Below are 23186 nucleotides of genomic sequence, written 5' to 3' on the forward strand. Positions count from 1 at the left end.
GACTATTGCTCTCAGTTATTCTCCGCCTCCCCACAATCCTGCTGTGTTCTCATGGTCTTTTTCAACCAGCCGTGATTCCATACTCTTCATATACTTTCCCAGCCTGCTCACATATTTCAGCTTTGTGTTCCTTGGGATCTTTGCCATCCCTCAGTGCCTCCTCCACGATTTGCCTCACAATTTGGCGATCCATGCTGGCTGACCTTAGCCAATCTTTTCCTTCATCACCTGTTTTCTACACTTGTGTTAACTTTTACCAATGTTTGTCTGATTCTGGCACCACACACACGCCACTCTCCTGCTGCTCTCAGTCCACCTTGTTTGTCCACTTTGCTTACCCATGCCCATTCTCTGCTACCCTCTGCATTATATGGCCTCTTACTGGTTTGTGTATGTTTCTTTGCTGTGCACCAGTCCACCTTCCACCTCTTCTGCATCATGACATACCTTTGTCATTTCAGAGCAACCAGCGAGTGGATCTGTACAAGTGGAAGGATGGAAATGGGGAAGTTGGCACTTCTCTACAAGGACACACTCGAGTGATCAGGTAGGAAAGGTGAAACCTCCTTTCTGGCAGAATTATGTTTTCAAAAATTGCTATGTAGCAAATAACCCTGCTGTGGGTGTACATTCTCTCAGTCCTTTTTAGGTCTCGCCTGAGCCAGCTCATGCGCTTTAGTAAGGGGGCTTCTAAAAGCTGACCACACGCTTTTTGTGTGGCCTAAAACGTGCGGTTACGCGCACAGGCGCTATCTGTCTTTCCTCTCGTCATGGCTCATTAAGCGCATCGCTCGCAGGCACCCTGACAGCACGCGCACATTGCACACCACTCGCCAGACGTGCCTCCTTGTTTTGCAAGCTTCCTGGACATTTTAAACACGCACAAAAAACAACCCAACAACAAACAACTGCGCTTGCCAAACTTCTTTGCACACTAAACAGATAGTTTATTTACGGCTTCTTTTTCTGGTTATTCTTTTACTGTGACAAGCATGCGTGTGTGTGGCGTGTGCTTTAAAATATTCACATTGCTTTAAAATATCAGCATTAGTGTATATGCTTTAAAATATCCGCATTGCTTTAAAATATCAGCATTAGTTATTCACTCGTGCACAGCTCTTTTTTTCAAATTAACCATTCACTCTGTGGTTGGTTTGCGCACTTTTTTTTTTATCATCCCACAGGGCAAGGTAACATTAGCTGTGTGGTTCAAAATATCAGCTTTAGTTATTCGTTCGTGCACATTTGGAGGAAGTTCTTTACTACTGTAACTAGGAAAGACATTGTCACGGCAGCAACACTCCGCGCCACCACAGCATCACTCAGCGCCACCACAGCATCACTCAGCGCCACCACGGCATCACTCAGCGCCACCACGGCATCACTCAGCGCCACCACGGCATCACTCAGCGCCACCACAGCATCACTCAGCGCCGCCACAGCATCACTCAGCGCCGCCACAGCATCACTCAGCGCCGCCACAGCATCACTCAGCGTCGCCACAGCATCACTCAGCGCCACCACAGCATCACTCAGCGCCGCCACAGCATCACTCAGCGCCGCCACAGCATCACTCAGCGCCGCCACAGCATCACTCAGCGCCGCCACAGCATCACTCAGCGCCTCCACAGCATCACTCAGCGCCTCCACAGCATCACTCAGCGCCGCCACAGCATCACTCAGCGCCGCCACAGCATCACTCAGCGCCGCCACATCATCACTCAGCGCCGCCACAGCATCACTCGGCGCCGCCACCGCATCACTCAGCGCCGCCACCGCATCACTCAGCGCCACCACAGCATCACTCAGCGCCACCACAGCATCACTCAGCGCCACCACAGCATCACTCCGCGTTACCATAGCATCACTCAGCATCACTCAGGATCGCCTTTGCACTAGTACACTACCACATCATCATCACTCAGCAAGACCTGAGTATCATTCAGCATCACCTCAGCATCGTCTCCGCACCAGTCACCACCACTACCACCACAGCATCACTCAGCGGGCCTGTGCACTTCGTTTTTTGGCCAGCAGGGGGAGTAAAGTTTTATTCAAACAGTATTGTTAGATTTCAAGTTGGTGTGGCCCTTACCTGCTGAAGTCCAAAGTGTTGATTGAGCCTGTCTGTCTCCTAGGAGACTCTGAACAAGAGAAGCAGCTTCCAAGTCCCTGGCCAGCAAACCTTGTCTGAGGTCGCTGGGACCTTATATGATCTGCTAGTGGTTGGTTGGCTACAATGATTGGTGGTTGTATCTGGTGTTTCTATTGGATTAGGGTTATTGTCCTCATTGGTTGGGTATTTGAGAATTCTGATTGGTTTCTGGGTCTGTGATTCAATCATTGTAGGGTTGGGGCTAGGGCTGGGGTTAGGATTTCTATTAGAAGTAGGGACTAGGGCTTTCTATGTTATTGGTTGTCGGGAGTAGGATGGGACTAGGGCTAGGGTTAGACCTTTAATTGGAAGTAGAGATTAGGGCTTCTGGTTTGATTGGTTGCTGGACTAGGTGTGGGACTTAGAGTAGGGTTAGGCTTTCTATTGGAAGTAGGGACTAGGGCTACCTGTGCCATTAGTTGCATGGACTTGTTTTGCGACTACTGGTAGGAATAGGGCCTTTATTGGACGTAGTGATCAGGGTTTTTGAACTGATTGGGTGCTTGGACTAGGGCTAAGATTGGCTGTAAGGTCCTGGTCTCCTATTGGTTCTAGATGTTAGGGCTAGTGTTGTGATTGGATAGTGTTAGGGCTAGGGTTCCCATTGACTGAAGGGGTCACCTGATTACTAGGGCAAGGGCAGTTGCCTGTTTGAGCCTGTTCGAGACTGACCAGGACCATGGCCAGAAATGCTGCCCATTTTCCCATTCAGCAATATCCAGCCCACACCATCCACAAACTTAAGGTACTCCTGGATCTATATATTTATCACTTTATTCTAATTTAGCATTTCCAATGCACTACCCTATTTCTCAGCCTATACATCTAGCAATATATCCTCTAGATCCTCTCTCATTTATCCCAAACCCCATGCCACTACTATGATCCCGAAAATAACCCTTTCTTGACTTTTTCCTACTCTACCCCTGCTTGTATCATCTGACACCTCTTTCTACTATACCTATCCCCCAAAACAAACCTTTCTAAACTCTTCCCTCTGACTCCTCCCCTCCAAAACTCCCTTTTTCTCATCCAAAAGCCTACTCCTACTGCTAAGATCTAAAAAAAAACTTCACTCTTTTATCCCTCCACTATCCTTTTGAATCAAAATTAACAGACTAACATGTTCACTTATCAAATTCCATATTCAACTATACTAATTCACCACTAATCCTGTATGGGCTTCCGGAGTAGCGTGCTTCAACACCCCATCAGGGGTAACAAGCGCTACATAAATACAAACCTTTTTTCCTCCTCTATCCTTCGGCTATCATTCCAAATCCAAATAACTGACTAACCTATCCACCACTAAAAATGTACTTGCATGTTTCACTATACTAATTCAACACTAATCCTCTGTGGGTCCCGGAGTAGCGTGCTACTCGCCGAAAAAGCGATTTGACGCCTCGTCAGGGGTAGTAAGCGCTATATAAATGCAATTACAATACAATATACTCAGCACCACATCAGTATCACTTATGATCACCTTTGCACTAATACACCACCACATCATCATCACTCAGCAAGACCTGAGTATCATTCAGCATCATCTCCGCACCAGTCACCACCACTACCACCTCAGCATCACTCAGCACCACTTCAGCCTGCTCTCGGAATCTGGCATCTGTTGATTCTCCCCTAGCGTCTGGCTGCTGCTAGTGTTATAATACATGTACAAGTTCCCAACCTTCACCCTCCAATTGTTTGTGCCCCTCAAAAAAAAAGCTTTAACAAACAACCATTGGAATAGGCAGAAACAAGTTGCCAGCATTGCAAGAACAAAAGAAAACAGAGGAAATTTTTTATTGTAAATACTTTTTTTAATATGGTCGTTCATTTGTACATAATGCCTTCTTGGTCATATATAAGGTAACAAAAATGCTTCTGACACTTTTTTATTATAACTTTTCAGCATGTTGCACAGCAGCCACACTTCTCTACAGCACAGCTTAAAGACGTTGGCAAAGTCAATAGCTCTGGCTAAACACTTATAAGGCCCCAAAGGCGAGACCTATTGGCTATCAAATAGTAAGTGTAATGGGACCCCCTCAAATTTACAGTTGGTCAGGGAAAGAGGGGAATGAAGAAGAACACAACCACAAGTATTCCCTCTTAGACCATACTTATTTACTCATGATATAATTCATATTCCTTATTTTTATATTTTGTCTCAAAAGTACAATAGTGACAAACACAAAAGTTCATTTCATTATTTATTATTTGCACAGGTTCTATTTATCTTTTTCTTTTTTCAAACCATTTCATATGTATCTCATTCTTTTTCTTTTTTGTAGAGCAGTATATTGCATCTCATGTTTTATTACACCCAAAAATCAACAATATTTTAAATTTCGTAAACACATTATTAAGTGATTACTATAAATAGACAAGATCTACATTAAATATATACATTAAAAGAGAAAAAAAACAATTTATCAAAAAACAAACACAAATCATCCAAAAGAATTTTTTTTTTATATACAGTTTATCATAATTATATATACACAATACCTGGAATCATACCACTCTCACACCAATCATACTCCCATATAACAACACTTCAACACCATCTGAACAAGGATGGGATTTAATTGACAAAGACAATGCTTTATCAATGAATGAATCTCAAAACATAAGATGAGATTCCGCACTAGAATGGTCGGCGCGCGTTTTGGTGGAGCAAGCCACCTTCCTCAGGACCTCTCCAGATGCAGACATACAATTCCCAGGGAACCTAAAAGTGTATAAAATATATGTCACCAATATTGTACTACAAGAGACAAAAAGGCTACACAGTATCAGTTCCTATCATTATCCAACATAGTCCTCACAGTGTGACCCACTATCGTCTATACGAAACATCACCTAACCATAAATGAAAAATTGACAAAAAAAGAGAGAGAGAAGGAGGAGGGAGAGAAAACCTAAAATTTTTCTCTACAATTTAGCACTGACCACTACAGAGAATTTATAGTAGACATTTGATGAAGAGCCTATATGGCACCCTGCGGCAGTTAATTTAGCTCTAACATAGGGAACTGCTCACATAATTTATAATAGACATGTGATGAAAAGCCTACATGGCACCCTGCGGTAATTAATTTCGCTCTAACATACGGAACTACTCACATAAATAATGGAGTCCTATCTCCAACACCAGGTTCAGAAAAAGAGATGGAAGAGTCTGAATGTAGGGTAACACCTGTTTCCCTCCTCAACACTACGTCAGTTACCTATAAATGGAATACAAGTAACTTCACACTGATGGATATCATAGGTAATGCATATCCTTAGATACTAACATAGTGAGTAAAGTTTTTTACCAAATTCTAATAACACGAACGATTTCAGTTACTGCTGAAAAATAGTGTTCATAAAGATGACCGCAAGCTGGAAAATACCTCCCATAAGCTGTGAATGAAATGTAGACCTATGTACCACCGTTACACCTACGGAAATGGCCTTGCAAGCTAAAAGATGCCAACCCCACACGTCCTGAGCCCCGCAGGGAGGGTGGATTACATACGGACCTTTCACTATAGTGATCAAATATTCTCAGTCTTCTTCAAATAGTCAGTGCGGCATACAATGCTCATTTTCAAATTACGAAAGTTATGGCTCTTGCAACCCCACGAGTGAGTCGAGTTCAGCTGTCATGAATTGTAGAAAGAATACAAAATATATAATATTCACGTAGCTGAATACCTAAAAAAAGAGGACATATTCTACTACCTTAGCCCGAAAACTGAAATATAGAGTTTTACAATGCAGCTGTAATGTTCATTTAAATCTACAAGGTACAACCATATATCCAAAATCCACCCACAATTATCATCACCATAGTCGCAATTCCAAATTATTTTAACGTATCACCATAAAAAGCTAGTCATGCGTTTGGGTCCACTACGTAACCCGAGCCAATTTCACCATATCGGCTGGAACACACGGGAATCAAAGAAAGACAAAACTCTCAACGTGGGCCCATTATCGAGTCGCGCTTGACTCACTACATAACAACTTGCAATATATAGCTAAGGTTACCGATTCTCACCTCATAAAAACATGGTTCAGGTAAATTATGTTGATCATCCTCTCGGGTACGTCTCGCGTCAAAAATCAGAAGCAGAAGTACACGGACAGGATATCCACCTTTAAATACCGCATCTACCAATGAAGGGTCAGTTACTATTTAAACACCAACATAGGACTATGACTGGCGGCCATCTTGGGGGGAAGAGTCCACAATGTTACATAGTAAGGAAAAGCCCGTAATCACATAACGGCTTAATCAATCACTCGAAAAAACTCCAAGCATTACACTAAAGTAAGAGGCCATTATAAGAGGGTGAGTTATCAATATTGAATGGTATAAGATGAAAGGGTTCGCAAAACGACTTCGACAGACCTATGAGATCGATCTCTACAGACTATAAACATATTAAGCGGCCATTTTAGAGAGATAATTCACAAATGTGAAGTGACACAAAAAAAAACAAATTTTTATCCGTGTGGGTAGATGATTAAATCACCTATTCAATTTAAACACAAACATAGGACTATGATTGGCGGCCATCTTGGGGGGAAGAATCCACAATGTTACATAGTAGGGAAAAGCCCGTAATCACATAACGGCTTACTCAATCACTCGGAAAAAAAACAAGCATTACACTAAAGTAAGAGGCCATTATAAGAGGGTGGATTATCAATATTAAATGGTATAAAATGAAAGGGTAGATGATTAAACCACCTAATCAATTCAATAGAGATCCTCAGTGACACCTTAATACCGACCCTCAGTGTCACCTTGATACCCCCTCAATTCAATAATGACCCTAAACAGCACCAAGGTACCTACACTATGCAATGGCATAATACTTAGTGTATGCACAAAAGACGAAATTCACATGTCTAGATTGATTTCAAATTTGATGCAAGGAATTAATGATAACAACCCCGCACCAATGACATACTAATAAAACACTACTGTAATTCTGACAAAACCACCCAAAATATCTTTTTGGGTAGGCCTTTGGTGACATACCAGGCAATTTCTTCATTGAGACCCTTGCAAACACAGTCAAGCTGAAACACCCAGAAGGTCTCTCGTTTCTTGCGTGTTACCTCACTGGGCTGACCAATCCTAGCCTGTACCTTCTCTAAAATAGACCATTTTATTTCAATCTCGCTGTGATTCATCAACAAGCAATGTTGAACCATAGGAGCTGCTATTTTCTGTGTTCTAATAGCTGACTTGTGCTCACTAAATCGCAAGCGAAATTCACAACCAGTTTCCCCCACATAGGCCAGGCCACAGGGAAAAAAAGGATATACACAATGTTACTGCTCCGACAGTTGGTTAAATGACGTAATTTAATATCCATGGTGTTGTAATTAACTACGTCTGATACTATGGCTGCATCACAGGCATGGCAAGAGCCACACCTATGATTGCCAACAATGATAGGTAAACCAGTCACTGATCTTTGAGTTTCGTAGTCTGGCTTCTTGATATTCCGCGTATGAACCAACAGATCCCTGAGGTTCTTATTCCTGCGGTAAGCCACTAGAGGGAGTGGTATAGAAGGGGTATTCTCATCCGCGTTCAATATCCTCCAATTTTTGTTAATCACATTTTTGATTTTAAAATTGAGGGTAGAGTGATTCACCACACAAGTAATACGATTATGAGGGGCACGGGTGGAACCTTTCAGTAAGCCTCCCTGTCTTAGTATTTGGCTCTCTTGTACGCCTGGCGTATCAAACGATGAGGATAGCCTCTCTTTAGTAATCTTTAGTAATCTTTCTTTCAAGGCATCCCCATGTTCATGGAAAGATGTTATGTCCGAACAATTAAGCCGAATTCGTAAAAATTCCCCAAAGGGGATTGAATCTTTCTGACAATTAGGGTGATAACTCTCAAACTGGAGGATGGTATTTTTAGCTGATGGTTTTCTATATAAACTTACTTTAAGTTGACCACTAGTTCCATCAATCGTGATATCCAGAAATTCCACCCTTTCTTGACTGAAGTTGGTAAATTTAAGATTGCGTTACTAGCATTCAACCACAAAACAAATTAATTTAGTATATCAGTGGGCCCACTCCAAATAAAACAAATATCGTCAATAAAACGTCTCCAAAGAGCCACATTTTGAAAAAATGGAGCAGTTGTAAATATTCTGTAGATCCCATTCCCCCATGAATGTATTAGCCACACTGGGGGCACAAGATGCACCCATAGATGTCCCTTTTATCTTTTTATAAAGGGAACCATCAAAATCAAAAAAGTTGTTTAACAGGACTACTTCAAGACATTGCAAGATAAAGTTATCTGGACGATAGTCCTGATATCTTTCCAAGAGAGCTGAGACCGCAAGTAACACTTGACACTGAGGAATATTGGTGTATAATGCCTCAATGTCAAGCGTTACAAGGGTGTCAGTCTCATGGTTGAACGGCATCCCCTCTATTTTGTTAATGATATCCCCTGTATCACGTATGAAGAGGGAATACTTGTGGTTGAGACCTTTTGGCTATGCCAATGCTTGCTAAAAGAGCATTTTATCGATTTTAATCAGTAATCAGCTCGGATAGAAAAAAGTGAAACTGTGGAAACCAGTGTGTAAGCAGTAAGTACTGAAAGCAATATCATTACACAAGATCGTAAATCAGCATTAGCTGCACAAATGCACCTGCTATTATAGGGTTCATCTCCAGTCGCTGAAATTAGACCAAACAATTGGTCTTTGGATATGAAGTCCACAACTTGAAGATCACATTCACCTCAGCTACATCAGATAGTCATCAGAAAATTGAAGTGCTGATTTAAAGCTGGATGCTGGTGTCTAAAGGGGCACAGAGTGGCAGCTTCTCTGAAGGATGACCACCATTTTGATGAGCCCGTTGTTATCCCCTCCTGATTTTCTAATGTACGCAGAGTTGTAGAGCGTGAGTTGCCAAGCTCTGTACCATTTTTTTTAGTATTTCATTTGCAGTGCTTTAAAAAGCACTTACATGTCACCTTTTAGTTACTTCAGAGCTCTCCCTTACCTACAAATTTAATGTAGGAGGTTAATGTTTTTGGATTATACAGTAGATAAATAACTACTCGCTTTTTGATAGTCTCAGGATAAAGTAGATGTCTATTCGACATCTGCTGTTAAGGATTCCTAAGGTAAGAAAGCTCCTTAAAATACAGATCAGAGTTTTCTTACCTTTGGAGTGCAGCCAAAGTCCAGTCTGTCATGTTTTGAATGAGTTTGGTGCTTTCAGCATTGTGACACTGTGAAGCAAAACTTTTCGAGAACTAGAAGCTGGTCAATGTATTAGGTTGCTTCCTAGTTCTGCATTCAGCTAACGGCAGTTGTTTGGATTTGTCTCACTAATTCAACTTTCTTAAGGTTTCTGGAGAATTCATGGTTGGATACTTATTTTGTCACTGTTTTGAGAGCAAGCATGTTTTTGAAGCCTTTACATACTTACATGGGTTATTTACACTCTTGATTCCCTATCCCCTAGAGTGAGAATGGCAACACCGCTAGTGGTGTTCCATTGTCATAGTTCCAGTCCTAGTAATACTTTCAGAGGTTTACAAAATAGGTAATTTGGGTATAACAGGCAGTTAGATTTTTTATAAATTCCCTATGTTGCTTTTATAAATCTTTGGCCATCTATAGCAACTTGATTGATACACCTCAAAACATATTTAAGTTTTTAGTTAGATGTGCTGTCCTGTCTGGAAGAGATAAAGAAATTGACTTTTTTTTAAGCAATGTCATCTTTTTTTAATGCTGAGTTGAGCGTGTTGGTTGCAACTGTTGTAACAACAAGCTCAATTTTTAAAGGTTACTTAAATTCTCAATAAACAACATTTCATTTAAAAAGAAAAATAATCATTAGCTTTTATTGCTTTTTAAAACACAAGCCTAACTTTTAAAACGGTTGAAGCTGACATTTTGGATACAATGTCACATCCTGATTGCTACAGTAAAAGGCTATTTGGCTGCCCTTTCCATATTCATGTCTCCCCTACCAGCTATCTATGGTGAGAAAGCCACAGCTGGCAGGCCTTCTGAGAGGCTTGCTTGGCCTGTTCCTTTCCACTCTGGTTATTGTCTGTCAGTGGTATTTGAAACTTGTGTTGACTTTTCTAATGGCATTCTATATACAGTTGCGGTTTTCTACTTCTCACTCTGAAGACTGTCTTTTTAGTGGTAATGACTCCTGCCCATAGGGTAGGATATCTTTAGGTCCTCTTAGTTTGTTCACTATTCTATTAAACCTGGACAAGCTCTACATACCTGCACACTATTCCGTCTATGTTGCAATGTGATTTCCATGTCGACCAGTCCATGCATATTTCTCAGAAACTTCTCACATGCCCACATTGAATGGGTGCAATGATTAATAACATCTGAGGTATGGAAACCTATTTTGTGCTGTATTTATCATTTTTGCAAATGCTGTCTTTGTTCTTCTCTGTACATCTAGGTGGGACATTTAAAAAGGTCTAGAAACTGATGCCAAAAGGTCAGGTGGCACCTTATATGTCCGACTGTTGGCACATCCTGGGCATGCAAAGTTACAGCTGCATAGCTCTACCTGGCGACACTGGACAGTCATTACTGGGGAAAAAAAGTTTCCAATCTACTCTGGTTCTTGGATGATATTTATAAGATGAGGGTATTGTGGGGAGATTATGTAACCACCAGAATGTTTGTTCCCTAGGGAAGTAACATTTTCAGTTTGATTATGGAAAGCCCCCATTTAGGTATTCACAGTTGCCCTTAGCACCAGTCAAATCTTTAGTTTGCAGTCAGACATGTTTCAGGTGCTGAACAATTCAACTACATTACACTTTTCCTTCGAGATCTGCACTTGTTCCCCAGTGAAGCTAGAAGCAAATGTATACTTTCCTGCATTATGTTACAAATAAACAACTAGCTTTTTAAAATCTCCTGTGGGATGAAGTTGAGTTGTCCCCCCCCCGCTTATTGCACTATTGACAAATGTTCAAGGCTTCCCAACATGGATGGGGCTGTTTTTAGTAAATGAAGGGTGGTCATGAGATGGGGAGAAGTCTGGTTCCTAAGGGCAAGATCAACAATTTCCTACATTGTAGTGATCCCAAGAATACTTATACGCTCCTTCTCCCTGCAACCTCTTTCCCAAAAGACATATGGCAAACTCTCTGAGGTTGCGTCAAGGTAAGTTAAATGGCCAGAGTTTATCAGTTAATTCTATATGTCAGACTGAACTGTAGTGCATTGGCTAGAAATATAGGAAGGAGCCATGCATGTTAGAAAATTATCAATATAGCTGTGCATCTGCCCCTGAAATCCTTGCATGTTACATTGCAAACTTCTTGGATGCAGTATCGTGCAATACAGCCAACTGTCTTTCACACCTGATGTCATGCCTAATGGAAGAACTTCTGCTTATGTCATTTTTTACTTTATAAAATACTACAAATAAAATGTAATAAAATCAAATCTCTGGTAGGAAACAGAAGTTTAGGGACTAGAGTAGTTTTCAGTTCTCCATCGGAGAAATTTAAATATTACCAGGTTGCCATGCAGTCCATCTGTGGGGAACCACCCCAAATCCATAGCAGTCTTTACTAGCAGACCTGAAATGACAAGATGCCCTCCTACAATTTTGCAACAAAACTAAAACCTATTTATTTTACTTTATCTTGATCTGTAATTACCTCATGGGCTAGGTTTCTCACCTTCTAAGTTGACCTCAACATATTAACTTTCCTTCACACATATTTGCCCCTCTTCCTTCCCTTTCCTGAACCAGTAGCTTAATCCTGTTTATTCTTCCATCCTCATCATGGTCTCCTACCTCCTTATCGGTTTCATCCCTCCCCCTGTCTTTCTATCCCTAGGCTTCTGTTCCTTGATTGCAAGATCCTCCTTAATCTTTAGTTCCTTGATCCTAAACTCCTTATTTTCACAGAAGCTTTCCATTCATTAAATTCTTCTTAGCCATTGTTGGAACTTACTGTTCTTATATAATATGCTACACTGAGTAATGCGCACTGAGTAATAGCTGTATTTCTGTAATGGTTATTTGTTTTTCACTCGTCATTGAGTATGTTTAATTGTTCATTGGAAGGAATTCTTTATCTTCCAGCTGTTTTTTCTCTAAAGCACACTGACAGTGACTGTTTAATAGAGATATGCTAAATGAAAATGTGAACTTAATGCATTTTTGGCAAAGAAAAACATGCATCACAGTAAAGTTGCTTTGTGGTTTAGTTTGGAAACTTAAACATTAACCCTTGTTTTTTCTGCCCCTACAGTGATCTGGATTGGTCTGTCTTCGAGCCTGAGCTGCTAGTCACAAGTTCAGTGGACACGTATATCTACGTATGGGACATTAAGTAAGAGCAAGAGACACTGCTGTATGCATGAGTGTGAGATGTACATCCACCTCTTTTGCTTACTGTTACATGTTGACCTACTACTGCCTAACAAGCACCACAGTTAAGACCTGTTAGCAAGTTTAGTGGATCAGGAAGCAGTGAAGTGAGCACATAGGATTGCCCTGACAATATTCACCTTGCTTTTGTGGCCTAGTTTATTTCATGTGAAGTCTTCTACATCTATCAGAGGTTTACCAGCCCCAACATTTTTGGAAGTCTCAATAAAACCTTGAATCCTGAATGACTGTATAGGCACTCGTCAAAGCAAGAAAAACACAGCTCATACTTGTATCTGTTATTGCATTGCTCTTTGCTGTCCACCATTTGGGAGTTGGTTGGGATGTCTGTTCTCCACGATCGCACCAGCATTTGCCTTTCAGAACTTCACGAGGCCTACTTGTCTAAAGGTTATTTTATGGATTCCAAGAGAGTCAATGGTAGCTTGACCATTAGCGGCTTTAGGCATTGCCCCCAAACCTATTTTTCCCCAACCACGTTTACACAGACTGCGCATGTCTTGACCAGTGAAAAAACAGACCCATGTTGAGTTTGTGGATTTAACACTCTGACAAGCAATACTCTTGTTTGGTAGGAGGCAGGCCTTCAAACAGACATCAAAGCCATTTAAAAGAGCACTGCCTATCAGCACACTTTTTTTTATTGTACATTTTAAACTTTATTGAGAAGTTTCACCGGAGAAAATTTAAGCACAGTGAAGACTTATGCCACTATACGGAAAATACTTTGCAATTTAAGAACACCGGAAGCACAAAAGGAGAAAATTAAAGTATAAAGGACTGGTGTCATCACCTTGACGAGCAATACAATTAAGAATTCCCTAACGTTTTGAACAGCCTAAGAATGTCAATTATATTTACAAAAAAATCACTTTAAATGACAAAGTACCCACAAGGTATATGCAATATTTACCTGTTCTTAAGTTATCCTCAAAAGTAATTACATTAAATAGCTTAGAAAAATGCAAAATGGCACAGTCCTATAAATGGCCTAAACATTTTATTTTGTTCCAGATGAATGTTTCAAATTACCTGGAAAACAACAAGAATCAACATTAGCCAACTGCAGGCAACTCCTTATAAAAGATTTGCTTGAAAAATATTAATTCAGCCCACAGTAATGTGTTTGTGTCCATTAGTGTGAACAAAGTCCACAGGCCAAGTGGAAGTTCTGGTATAGCTCGCCAGCCACTGAGCTCAAGTGGTGAGCCTGCCCCTGGATGTTGAGGGGCAGGCCGTGTATGCTGGACATCAATGTAATACAGGTGGTCTGAACATGCTTCGACAGGTTACAGGCGATAGCCAGGGTGCGAGCCCCGACATCCTCTGTGGCATTATACACTTCCCCTTCACTTTGGCCCATGCTTTTGTTCCACTCAAACCAAGACCGATAGTTTTTCCTCGGCAGCTTGCAGTTTTTGGTTGGCACTGTTTATATTTCTCCTGGCGTACTCAATCAAACCAACGGTATGGTGGAGTTTAGATATGGCTTCCCGACTCCTGGATTTTGCATCTCTAACACTGTTCTTGCTGATATTCACGCTTGCATACTTTAGCAAACAAGGACCCCAGTCTAACATAGCAATTTGGCTTCTGCGTCGCTACATGAAGTTCTTCATTATTTGCATATTTCAACTCTTCCTCTGTTAATGGAAGATACTGATCTATTAGGGTCTCAGACTTGGTTAGTGCTGTATCTACAAAACTGTTCATAATTGGAACTGCGTGACTTACCAGGACAGTGCTAATGCTATAATTCACGGCAGCCTTTGTCATTTCCATGCTCCCATGCACTGCTTCTTTGGTCTTGCCAACCACTCCAGTGATTGTATGAGCCGCAGTATCTTTGGCACCAGTTATTGTGCTGGACATCTTTGGTACCAACCACAATATCTGTGGCTTTGGAAACTATCTGGTCAGATGGCTGATGAAAAATCAGTAGTAGTTTCTCTTCAATTTTGTCCAGACCAATACATGCATAGGTATTTGCAACTGCAATTTGAGGCTCCATCTTTTGGAGGATTGGCATGGCCCTGGTGATTGCGATTGCGGGGATAGTCAGGACTCCCTTTTCTGCCACCTCACAGACCGATCTCAGGTAGGGGTGGTTCTCCTTGGTGCTGGCATACACAGAAGACACCATGATATAGGTGGAGCTGACCAGGGGCAGACTGACCACCTGAGACACCACATTCTGCTGCGGCTCAACAACTACCGAGGACATGGTGGTATCTCCCTTAAAAGCAGCCAGGGGCGGTGGGTGACATTTGAAAGTGGTGGGGCGCAAAGTGATTTGCATACAGCACCCTAGCGAGCGAGCGCAGCGATCGAGCCCGAACCCCAAAAGGGGGGTTTGGGGGGATAACCCCCCCCCAAGAAAATTTTGGAAAAAAGAAGAAGAAAAATCGCGCATTTTCAAGCAAATTTGAGAAAGCAGGAAGGTTAATAAAGCAATTGTGAAAGTGCAGTTATTACATTAATAGATGGCATAACATAGGTAGCTGCTAATTCAGTATAACCACAGAGCTTCATACATTCCGTCCTATTACGCTCAGGTGCTGAATTCAGACTATAAGACTTTCATGAAAATCTCAGCTCTAAGAGTAGAAGAAGTTGCACAGCAGTTGGGATCTCTGTGACAAAAGCAGTGACTCACTGACCTATTTACATCATATGCATTTTGTGATCTGCATCGGGTACATGTTTTTTGCAGCAGGCACATTAACCTTCTGCGCTGCTGCCTGCTGCTATTTCACTACTGGGACCACAAACATAGGCTAGCTCTGCCGGACTATTCTTCAGATTCCACTACTAATCTGTTTATGCAGAGTCTAAGTACAGGCTGCAGAGCTGTGCCTCAGATTACAAACATTTTACAGACTATAGAGCAATTTTAAATGGCTTATTCCTGGATGAGCTGAATGTGAGAGGGGTCTCTGTCAAACTGACTGACTTCATTAAGGAAAACAACTCCACTTAATCTCTCCTTTCAGGCCATCCAGGTAACAGGTGGAGAGGTTTATGATGTCTTCCTGTAGCATCATTCCTGTTTGCGGCTGTAGGGGCATAGGATGGGAAGGACCTTTGTCCAAACCCCCCGCCCTACTCCATATTGCCACAATGCCTCACCTTCACCACCTTAAATCCAAGCACCATTTCCTTCCCAGAACTACTTCCACACACTCCATGTTCCAGTACTGTGGTGCATGTGGCACTCATTTGGAATCAGCCTCTGCCACCTCTGGGTGGACCTACAGTCCCTCTTCTGCTGTATCTCCAATGTGCCCTGGGTTGTACCATTACAGCTCCTGAATTGCCCCACAGATCTACTACTGTGGTGTCTCTAGTTATTCATGGGATGTTTTGCCCAAAACCTCTGCCTTCCTGTTTCTCTCCCCCTCCTCACTAGCTTCTCTTGAGCCTCCAATGGGGCGGGGGAGGCCACATGTTTAGCCTCTTTTTTAAGCGTATCTGTGTCTCACATGTCAGCACCTAAAGAGGTACATTGTAGCACATAAAGAAATATTCAAATGACTAGGCTACCTTAAGAGCGAACAAAGTCATTGCAGACATTCCCATGCCATATCGTTCCAGTAGGTTTCTCAGACAGAATTCATGATGTTAATATACGGAACATAGCCCATAATTTAATTACCCATCATCTAATCGCACCTTAGAAACAATAGGCAAACACTATATCTCTCATTTTAGAAGTAGTCAATTAATTTGAACCATATTTTCTAGATTAATCCCTAATAACAATATTGAGCACAAAGCTCTGAAATGAAATGAGCATTGAACCAATGATGTTCTGGTAGGCAACCTCAGTTACAAGTGGACTTGGGAGCCAAGTACACACATTTATTGGTGGAGCTCAGTTCACATTATCCAATATGGAGTATACATTGGGAAACCCTGCATGTGTGTCAGGCTTATGGATTGTGATCTGTGAAATTTGATCTATTTTTAAGATTGAACTTCCCTTTAATTGTACTTCAAAATCTCTGCTTCTACCCCCCTATACATATACATGTACACTCACTCGCCTCTGCTCATCCACTTTCCTCCCTGTGCTCTCACACCAAGCCCCTCCACTGCCTACAACTTTTGAACGATTAATGCACCCTTTTACCTGCCCCTCCAGCTCACAAACCGCCCCCTTTGCACATATTATATTCTCCTTGTGCCCCCACACTAACACCTCGACTACCTGCATCCTCTTAACACTGCCATCTCTGCTCCCTGCCCGTCCAGCTCACAAGCTGTCCCCTTTGCGCATAAGGCTGCCTGCTCTGAGCAGGCAGTCCACTAATGCCTTAGTACAGTGGTTCCCAAACTTTTTTGACCTGTGGCTCCCTTGACCTAATTGGCAGTTGGCCATGGCTCCCCACCAATTTTGTACCGGTGAGGGATGCAAGCCCGACCTCGGGAGCACTTCCAGTTGTCTCCCTGAAAGTAATTGGGATGCGATGAAGGTATTATAACCATATTTGTAACAAAATAAAAATATAATTTTTTTCATAAAAACTTTAGGTTGCCGGGCCCCTTTGGAATTCAGGACTTCTGCATCCAGGATCAGGAATGATATTTCCATATCCATTACGACTTCCCCTACCCTGCTCCAGTAATTTAGGAACAAGCTGAAGAGACATGTTTTTTTCCAATAGCACCCCATCATGATGTAGTAAAAGTCCACTCTTAAAAACCAGCTAACCTGCCATTTGCACGTGGACTGTGTGTCTATGCATTATATAGGGATTGTGGTTGCAGACCGCCGTATATATGCCCGCAGATTTTGTGATGCACTGAAACATTTGAGTGTGCCTTGCACTCAGGAGAAGAGGGCCCAACCCCAAGCTATCCAACCTTAGAGTGAGTGAGCAGGCCATAGAGACAAACGTTTGATTTGCATTCTGGTGCCAGAATCTGCCACCAGATACTATGCTTTGTTATGGATAAAAATGGCTTTACATTACATACACAGGGCTAGCACAGAAAAACAAAACCAGATTTAGAAATACCAGAATGTAAACGTATAAGTAAGACTGGGAGAGCCATTCGCAGAACACATGAAACAATTGAAGCCCTCTTGTGTTTTACAGATCACTACCATTAATAATCATGACCCATGTGTAACCACTTGCACATGCGCAGCTAACCAAACATTTAACGTGGTTAAACTCACATAAAAGACAATGACATGGCAGCCGAAGGGATAAAAGGACATTATCATAAATTGCAGATAGAAGCTCCCAGAAGTGGCCGTGTGTAAAGGCTGCTGCTGCTGTGCGCTCTCCTGGGCCTGGCAGGGAATGAGCATGCTTGCTGGGAACCTAACGTGTTGCTAACATCATGGTAATGCGGACTCTCTTTTTAGCAGATTATGTAGTTGTAGGGGGCCTGGGTTTACCCTTGGAATTAAGCTGTTATTCTCTAGACTGTGGTGATTATTGAATTTACCATGTAGCGTATGAGATAATAGCATCGACAGCAACATGTGGAGCGCATTCAAGTTGCCCAGGTCCATACATGAGGAGTTCATGCATGAGCAGTTCATCTATTCGAGGTTTTTGCTTGACATCCATTGATTTATAGTTCGGAGTTATAATGGGAAACATAGAACTACAAATCCCAGAATTCTTACTAAAGCCTTGAACTAGATGGACTACTCACACATGGCCATGGAAGACTTGACAACCTTGCATGAGGACCCTCCAACGTAGGAGATGTGTGAAGTGATGAAAGGGTGACCATTTAAATTTTTACCAGTGGTTTGCCTCGAGGCAAAAGTTTATTTCAACTGGAAAAAGTTGAAAACATTCCTTTTTCTAATTAAACAAAACCGAATCCAGTCTGTATCTACCTTTGCGAAACTAAAATGTTTCAGATCTGTTCCCCCTCCCTTTCCTTTAGAGCACCGAAAGCTCAGATAAGCAAAAGCTTGCCTTGGGGCTTGACAAATGACTGCCTTTGCTTTCAGAGAGCACAATTTAAGAACATAATTGAACACCAATCAATTGAAATCTCCCTTTGTAGGATTAGCGCTGAAAGGGCAAAACAGAGGAATTATCCTTCAAACAAATGAAGAGAAAGCCTAAATCTCCTAGTTTTTTTTTTTTACACAAACAAAAATCTTCTTCTGGCGGGTGGTGGCCTTTGCCTTGGTCTTCGGATGGGCTCAATCGCATACCCTTCCTTCTCTGTCAATACACTGGCATCAAGCAACCCCTGACTCTTGCCTGAAAAACAGCAGGATCACAAGAAAACCTTCTTGAAATTAAAATATAGACGTGCAGGTGTCCCAAAGGGGCTGTTCTGCTGTTTGCTATTGAGAAGTGTCGTCACTACTATCCCATTGTGGGTACTGCACCACTGCGGAGACGTGCAAGTACTCGCCCTTTAATTATAAGGAAGGTACCCAGCACCTGCCCTTTAAATACACCCAAGTCCCCATCCCATTGAGAGCTCTGCTCCAGGCGCGCGTGTAAGAAGAATTTTGGGCACCATGCAGCGCAAAGTGGGATTTGCCAAAACACGTGCCCTAACTAAATATGGATTAAATCGCTGGCTGCCAGCACGCACAGACCGCGCATTGTACTGTTTAATTATGCCATACACAGCCTTGCCGGCTGCCCTCCGAACAGCAGCGCACACTGCGCTCTTTGTTTTGACTGAAAACCAAGCAGTGTCGGGAGAGGAATGCGCTGCAGGTAGAGCAACTTGTGGTGGAGGCCGGCGTGCTCGAGGGCTGCCAGTGCCAGTGGGGTGTGTGTGGCAGCTTCTTTCAGACTAACCTCCGTGGACCGCTTCTCTCTCCTGCCGCCTCCTCGCTGGGGGTTGATGGATGCCAGTCTGAAGAAAAGCAGACCCACGAGGAGAAATGGAGGCGTCGCATCCGGGTGCGGCGTGACGTGAGCCAGGTGTAGCCAATCCTGGCGCTGGGGGGGCACATTTGCTGCTCGCCCTGTCGCCCCCTTACAAACCCGGGCTACAGCAGGCAGAGAAGTCCCCGCAGGGTCCCACTGGGGTACTGTAGTGCGCATGCTTGCGAAAGTTGGAACACAACTCGCACTTGCGCACTACGGTCTGTCTACTGCAGCCTGAGTGTTCTGTCACTCAAGCTGCAGCAGGCCACCGCCCCCCTTGCGCATTCCGAAATCTCCGGGTGTGTCCCGGCGGCTGACTCGCAATCCTTGCAATAAATTACTCTGTACTAGTACAGAGTAATTTATTGAAAGGATTGCGGCGGCGGCCGCGAGGCGGGTCCATGTGGCTGGTGGGGCTACGCCCCTACGCCCCAATGGACGCACCGCTGCTGAAAGCAGCTACTTCTAGAACAATTCACTCTAACTACAGCCGCCAATCAGCACACTTACCAGTGCCCAGCCTCTCAATTAGTGTGATTGACAGCTTGGGGCCCATTCAAGCCCTGAGTTGTGAGTGACTTTTTAAGTGGGACTCCAGGCCTTGGAAATGTTTGACGTTCGACCAAGAGGGAGAACTGTGCCCAGAGCGGTCTATCATGGCTACGGTTTAGGTCTTATAACACAAAGGAACTATGAAGGGAGGTCCAATGGATTAGATATTTAAAGACCTGCAAGAAGTTATTCCCCTATACAAATACATTCAAAACACAATCAACTTCTTGGGTCTTTAACAGCTTGAAACCAGCGAAGAGAAGAAGGTAAACCTGTGTCTCTCTAACAGAACCTAATTGGGGAGCGACCCCTTTAGGACAAATGCCCTCACTCACCATAGGTGACAGGCTTCATCATTTGGGCTTTCTCCTCCCAGTGGGAAAGCCTAGTCCCACTGAGGGCTACGACCACCTCACTAAGAGGTGGGAGCTCTGAGATGTTTTGTTGTTATATATACCTCAAGTCTGGATGCTAAAATCCCAAATGTGACTGCTCACATTTAGAATTTTAGCATCTGTATCTGTACCACTGCCTGGATGAAAACATGCTCACAGTGGGTAAAAGGGATTGTTGAGCTAGGTGAACTTTTTAACACAGTAGTATCCAGTGTAGTTGATTGATAAGCAGAAAATGCTATCAGTTTTGGACTGTCATATAAAGAATCCGAATGTAACTCATTTTTTAAATGAGGACATAAGGTAAGATGATGGCATCTTTATTTCTTGTAGCACTTCTCCATTTACAGATGATGCATTGATGAGATTTGTTATAGAATTTTTCAAACCGGGGTTCAGGGTTGAAGGATTGTATAATTGTGTCTGGTAACTGATTTTTTTTTATTTACCTGCACATGTGCTTTGCTTAAATAATTCCAGTGGTAGGACATATCTTAAATTTGCGATTTTTGGACCATGTATCTACAGCTGTTACTCGAGTTGTAATGACCTATGTGTTTTTGTTCATTTTAGAAATGTAAAATGTCTCTTGGTTATAGGGAGATTCTGTGTTCTGACGGATACAAGGCATACTAACATAGATTATTTGCTTTATAGTGGGAGTTCAGTGGGTCTGTCCTTCATTAGATGGTCTGCTCCCATACATTTCCTGCTAGTTATGATTAAGGCTCCCCGTTTTCCATTTTTACTGATTTCTACAGATAAATATAGACAGAAAACATTCATTTTCTTGTCTGTATTTATATTTAAATGTGAATAAAAATGGAAATTGGGTTGCTTTTCGAGTAATTCTAAATACTGACTGCAAGGCCAATAGATGTATGGATTGATAGATACAGGCGTTAAAAAAAGAAATTAATTTTAGTAAATAGGCTTTAACAACAGTAGATATGCACAAAGTTGATATAGAAATTTGCATATTTTCATATGTCACTTATTTATCTTCTGCAGGTTTTCACAGAACTGAAACCTGACCGACATTCAAGCATTTGCGCATATTTATCGGTTAAAATAAATGTGGAAATATACTGATTACAGCTTCCTTTTTTCCACAAAACTCAAAATAAAAATGAATAAATACAGATAGCATTAGCAAAAAATAAATATTGATAAATACAGAAGGTAATGGCAAAAAAATAAATATCATAAAACGGGAGCCCTAGTTGTGATCCACCTACTCAGACTTGTGTGATCCTTTAAACACTTTTAACTTATTCCAGCAAAAGTTTCAAACCACAAGAGCTTACTAACGCATTCGTAACAACCTTTCTGATTAAGCGCTTCTCCTATCCCTATAAAATTTGGCGAGCTCTACAGTGATGAGTTGATGTTCAACTTTCTCAGTTATTTACAATTACTTACTCAACCCCCTGCTGGGCAAGAGGTAGAACTAGGCCAGCTGGAAAATTAATTCTAGGGAGACTATAAAGGAGGCAGAGAGTAGTACGGGCTGAACTGGGTCAGAGTTCTATTTGGTCACAGGAATGCCTGTACACTGGCCAAAGCAATCATATTTACACTCATGATAGAACTGTAAAAGCAGCGCAGGCAGGGCAAATCATATACATCCACATGTTCCTATCTATCAAATGGAGGAAGAAAATTTGAAATGGGCTAGGTCTCAGGATGCGTACATTCTTTGTCAATCATTTATGCAAACATTTCACACATACGCAATTTTGGTGCCAAACTGCAGTAGAGGGACACTGCAGGTTAAAGTAACAGGGACTAGAAAGTAAGACTCCTAGTTTGCCTCTTACTTGAGCAAAAGAAAATTGATTGAGTTTCTTTAAATACAAAGACTGTCTGCTATAGGAAGGTAGAGGAATTATGTACATTTTCCTTATGAACAGGCCATCAAGCCCAGCTCTCTCACCAGGCAGAGAAATATAGAAGATAGAAGGACCTAAAATTGAACAAAACTACAGATGTGGGGCCCAACACTGGTTCTCATCAGTGGAGAATAGGAATGCTGTATTGCACCATTCCTACACCTGATTGATCATGGAAGGTCCGTCAAGGTGTGCTTGTTTCTGATTACTGACACTCAGGCAATTTCCTAGTATAGGGGAAACAATGCGAAACATAGAGTCTAGGGCAGTCTTGCAACAGAGATAAATGCGAAGAAATAGCATTCCTCGCAGGTAGTACCACAACCATAGTTATTCCTGAATATTCTCTTACAGAAATGTCAAAACTCTGCTCATCCATTCTCCGCCGTGTATGGAAATTTTATCATTTGGAGACCTAGTCATTAGCATGTTGAGTCTTGCATGGCGACTTTTTCACTTGCTACTGGTAGTTGCATGTCTTTTATGTTGTAAATGTTGGCTGCACTTTAATTCACTGATTCATTTTTTTTTTCCTGTTTTTTTCCAACTTTATTTAGAGACACAAGAAAGCCTGCAGTGTCATTATCTGCTGTAGGTGAGTATTGGCCTTGGTTTTCAATGTGAATTTAGATGTTTCTGATGTTGAGGAGAAGTTGCTCCAGATCCTGGGAGTGTTGCTCAAGAAGGCATTTGTTCTGTTTTTTATTTTTTGCTTTCTCTGTTTTCCTTCTCATGTTGTCCTGGCATTGAGACTAGCTTGTTCAGAATATCTACCATATTCACCCAGAGAGCTGCCTGTGCATATTTATTTTAGAGGTTTTATATAGCGCTGGCTGGACCCGGGGGTATCAGAGCGCTTTACAATTTTAGAGACAAG

General features: G+C 42.1%; 1 protein-coding gene and 1 pseudogene across 1 annotated transcript in view; one reads left to right on the forward strand and one right to left on the reverse strand.

Annotated features, from left to right (window-relative positions):
• Positions 1-23186, forward strand: part of WDR59 (WD repeat domain 59) — an 885758-nt gene that overhangs the window by 99361 nt on the left and 763211 nt on the right. Inside the window, exons 4-6 of the mRNA XM_078670030.1 lie at positions 462-547; positions 12465-12545; positions 22867-22904. Coding sequence (XP_078526156.1) covers positions 462-547; positions 12465-12545; positions 22867-22904 — 205 coding nt within the window. The remainder of the gene's footprint in view (positions 1-461; positions 548-12464; positions 12546-22866; positions 22905-23186) is intronic.
• Positions 13740-14828, reverse strand: LOC144799261 (perilipin-2 pseudogene; annotated as a pseudogene).

The sequence above is a fragment of the Lissotriton helveticus genome, chromosome 12 (genome assembly GCF_964261635.1).
Source record: "Lissotriton helveticus chromosome 12, aLisHel1.1, whole genome shotgun sequence".
NCBI lineage: Eukaryota > Metazoa > Chordata > Amphibia > Caudata > Salamandridae > Lissotriton > Lissotriton helveticus.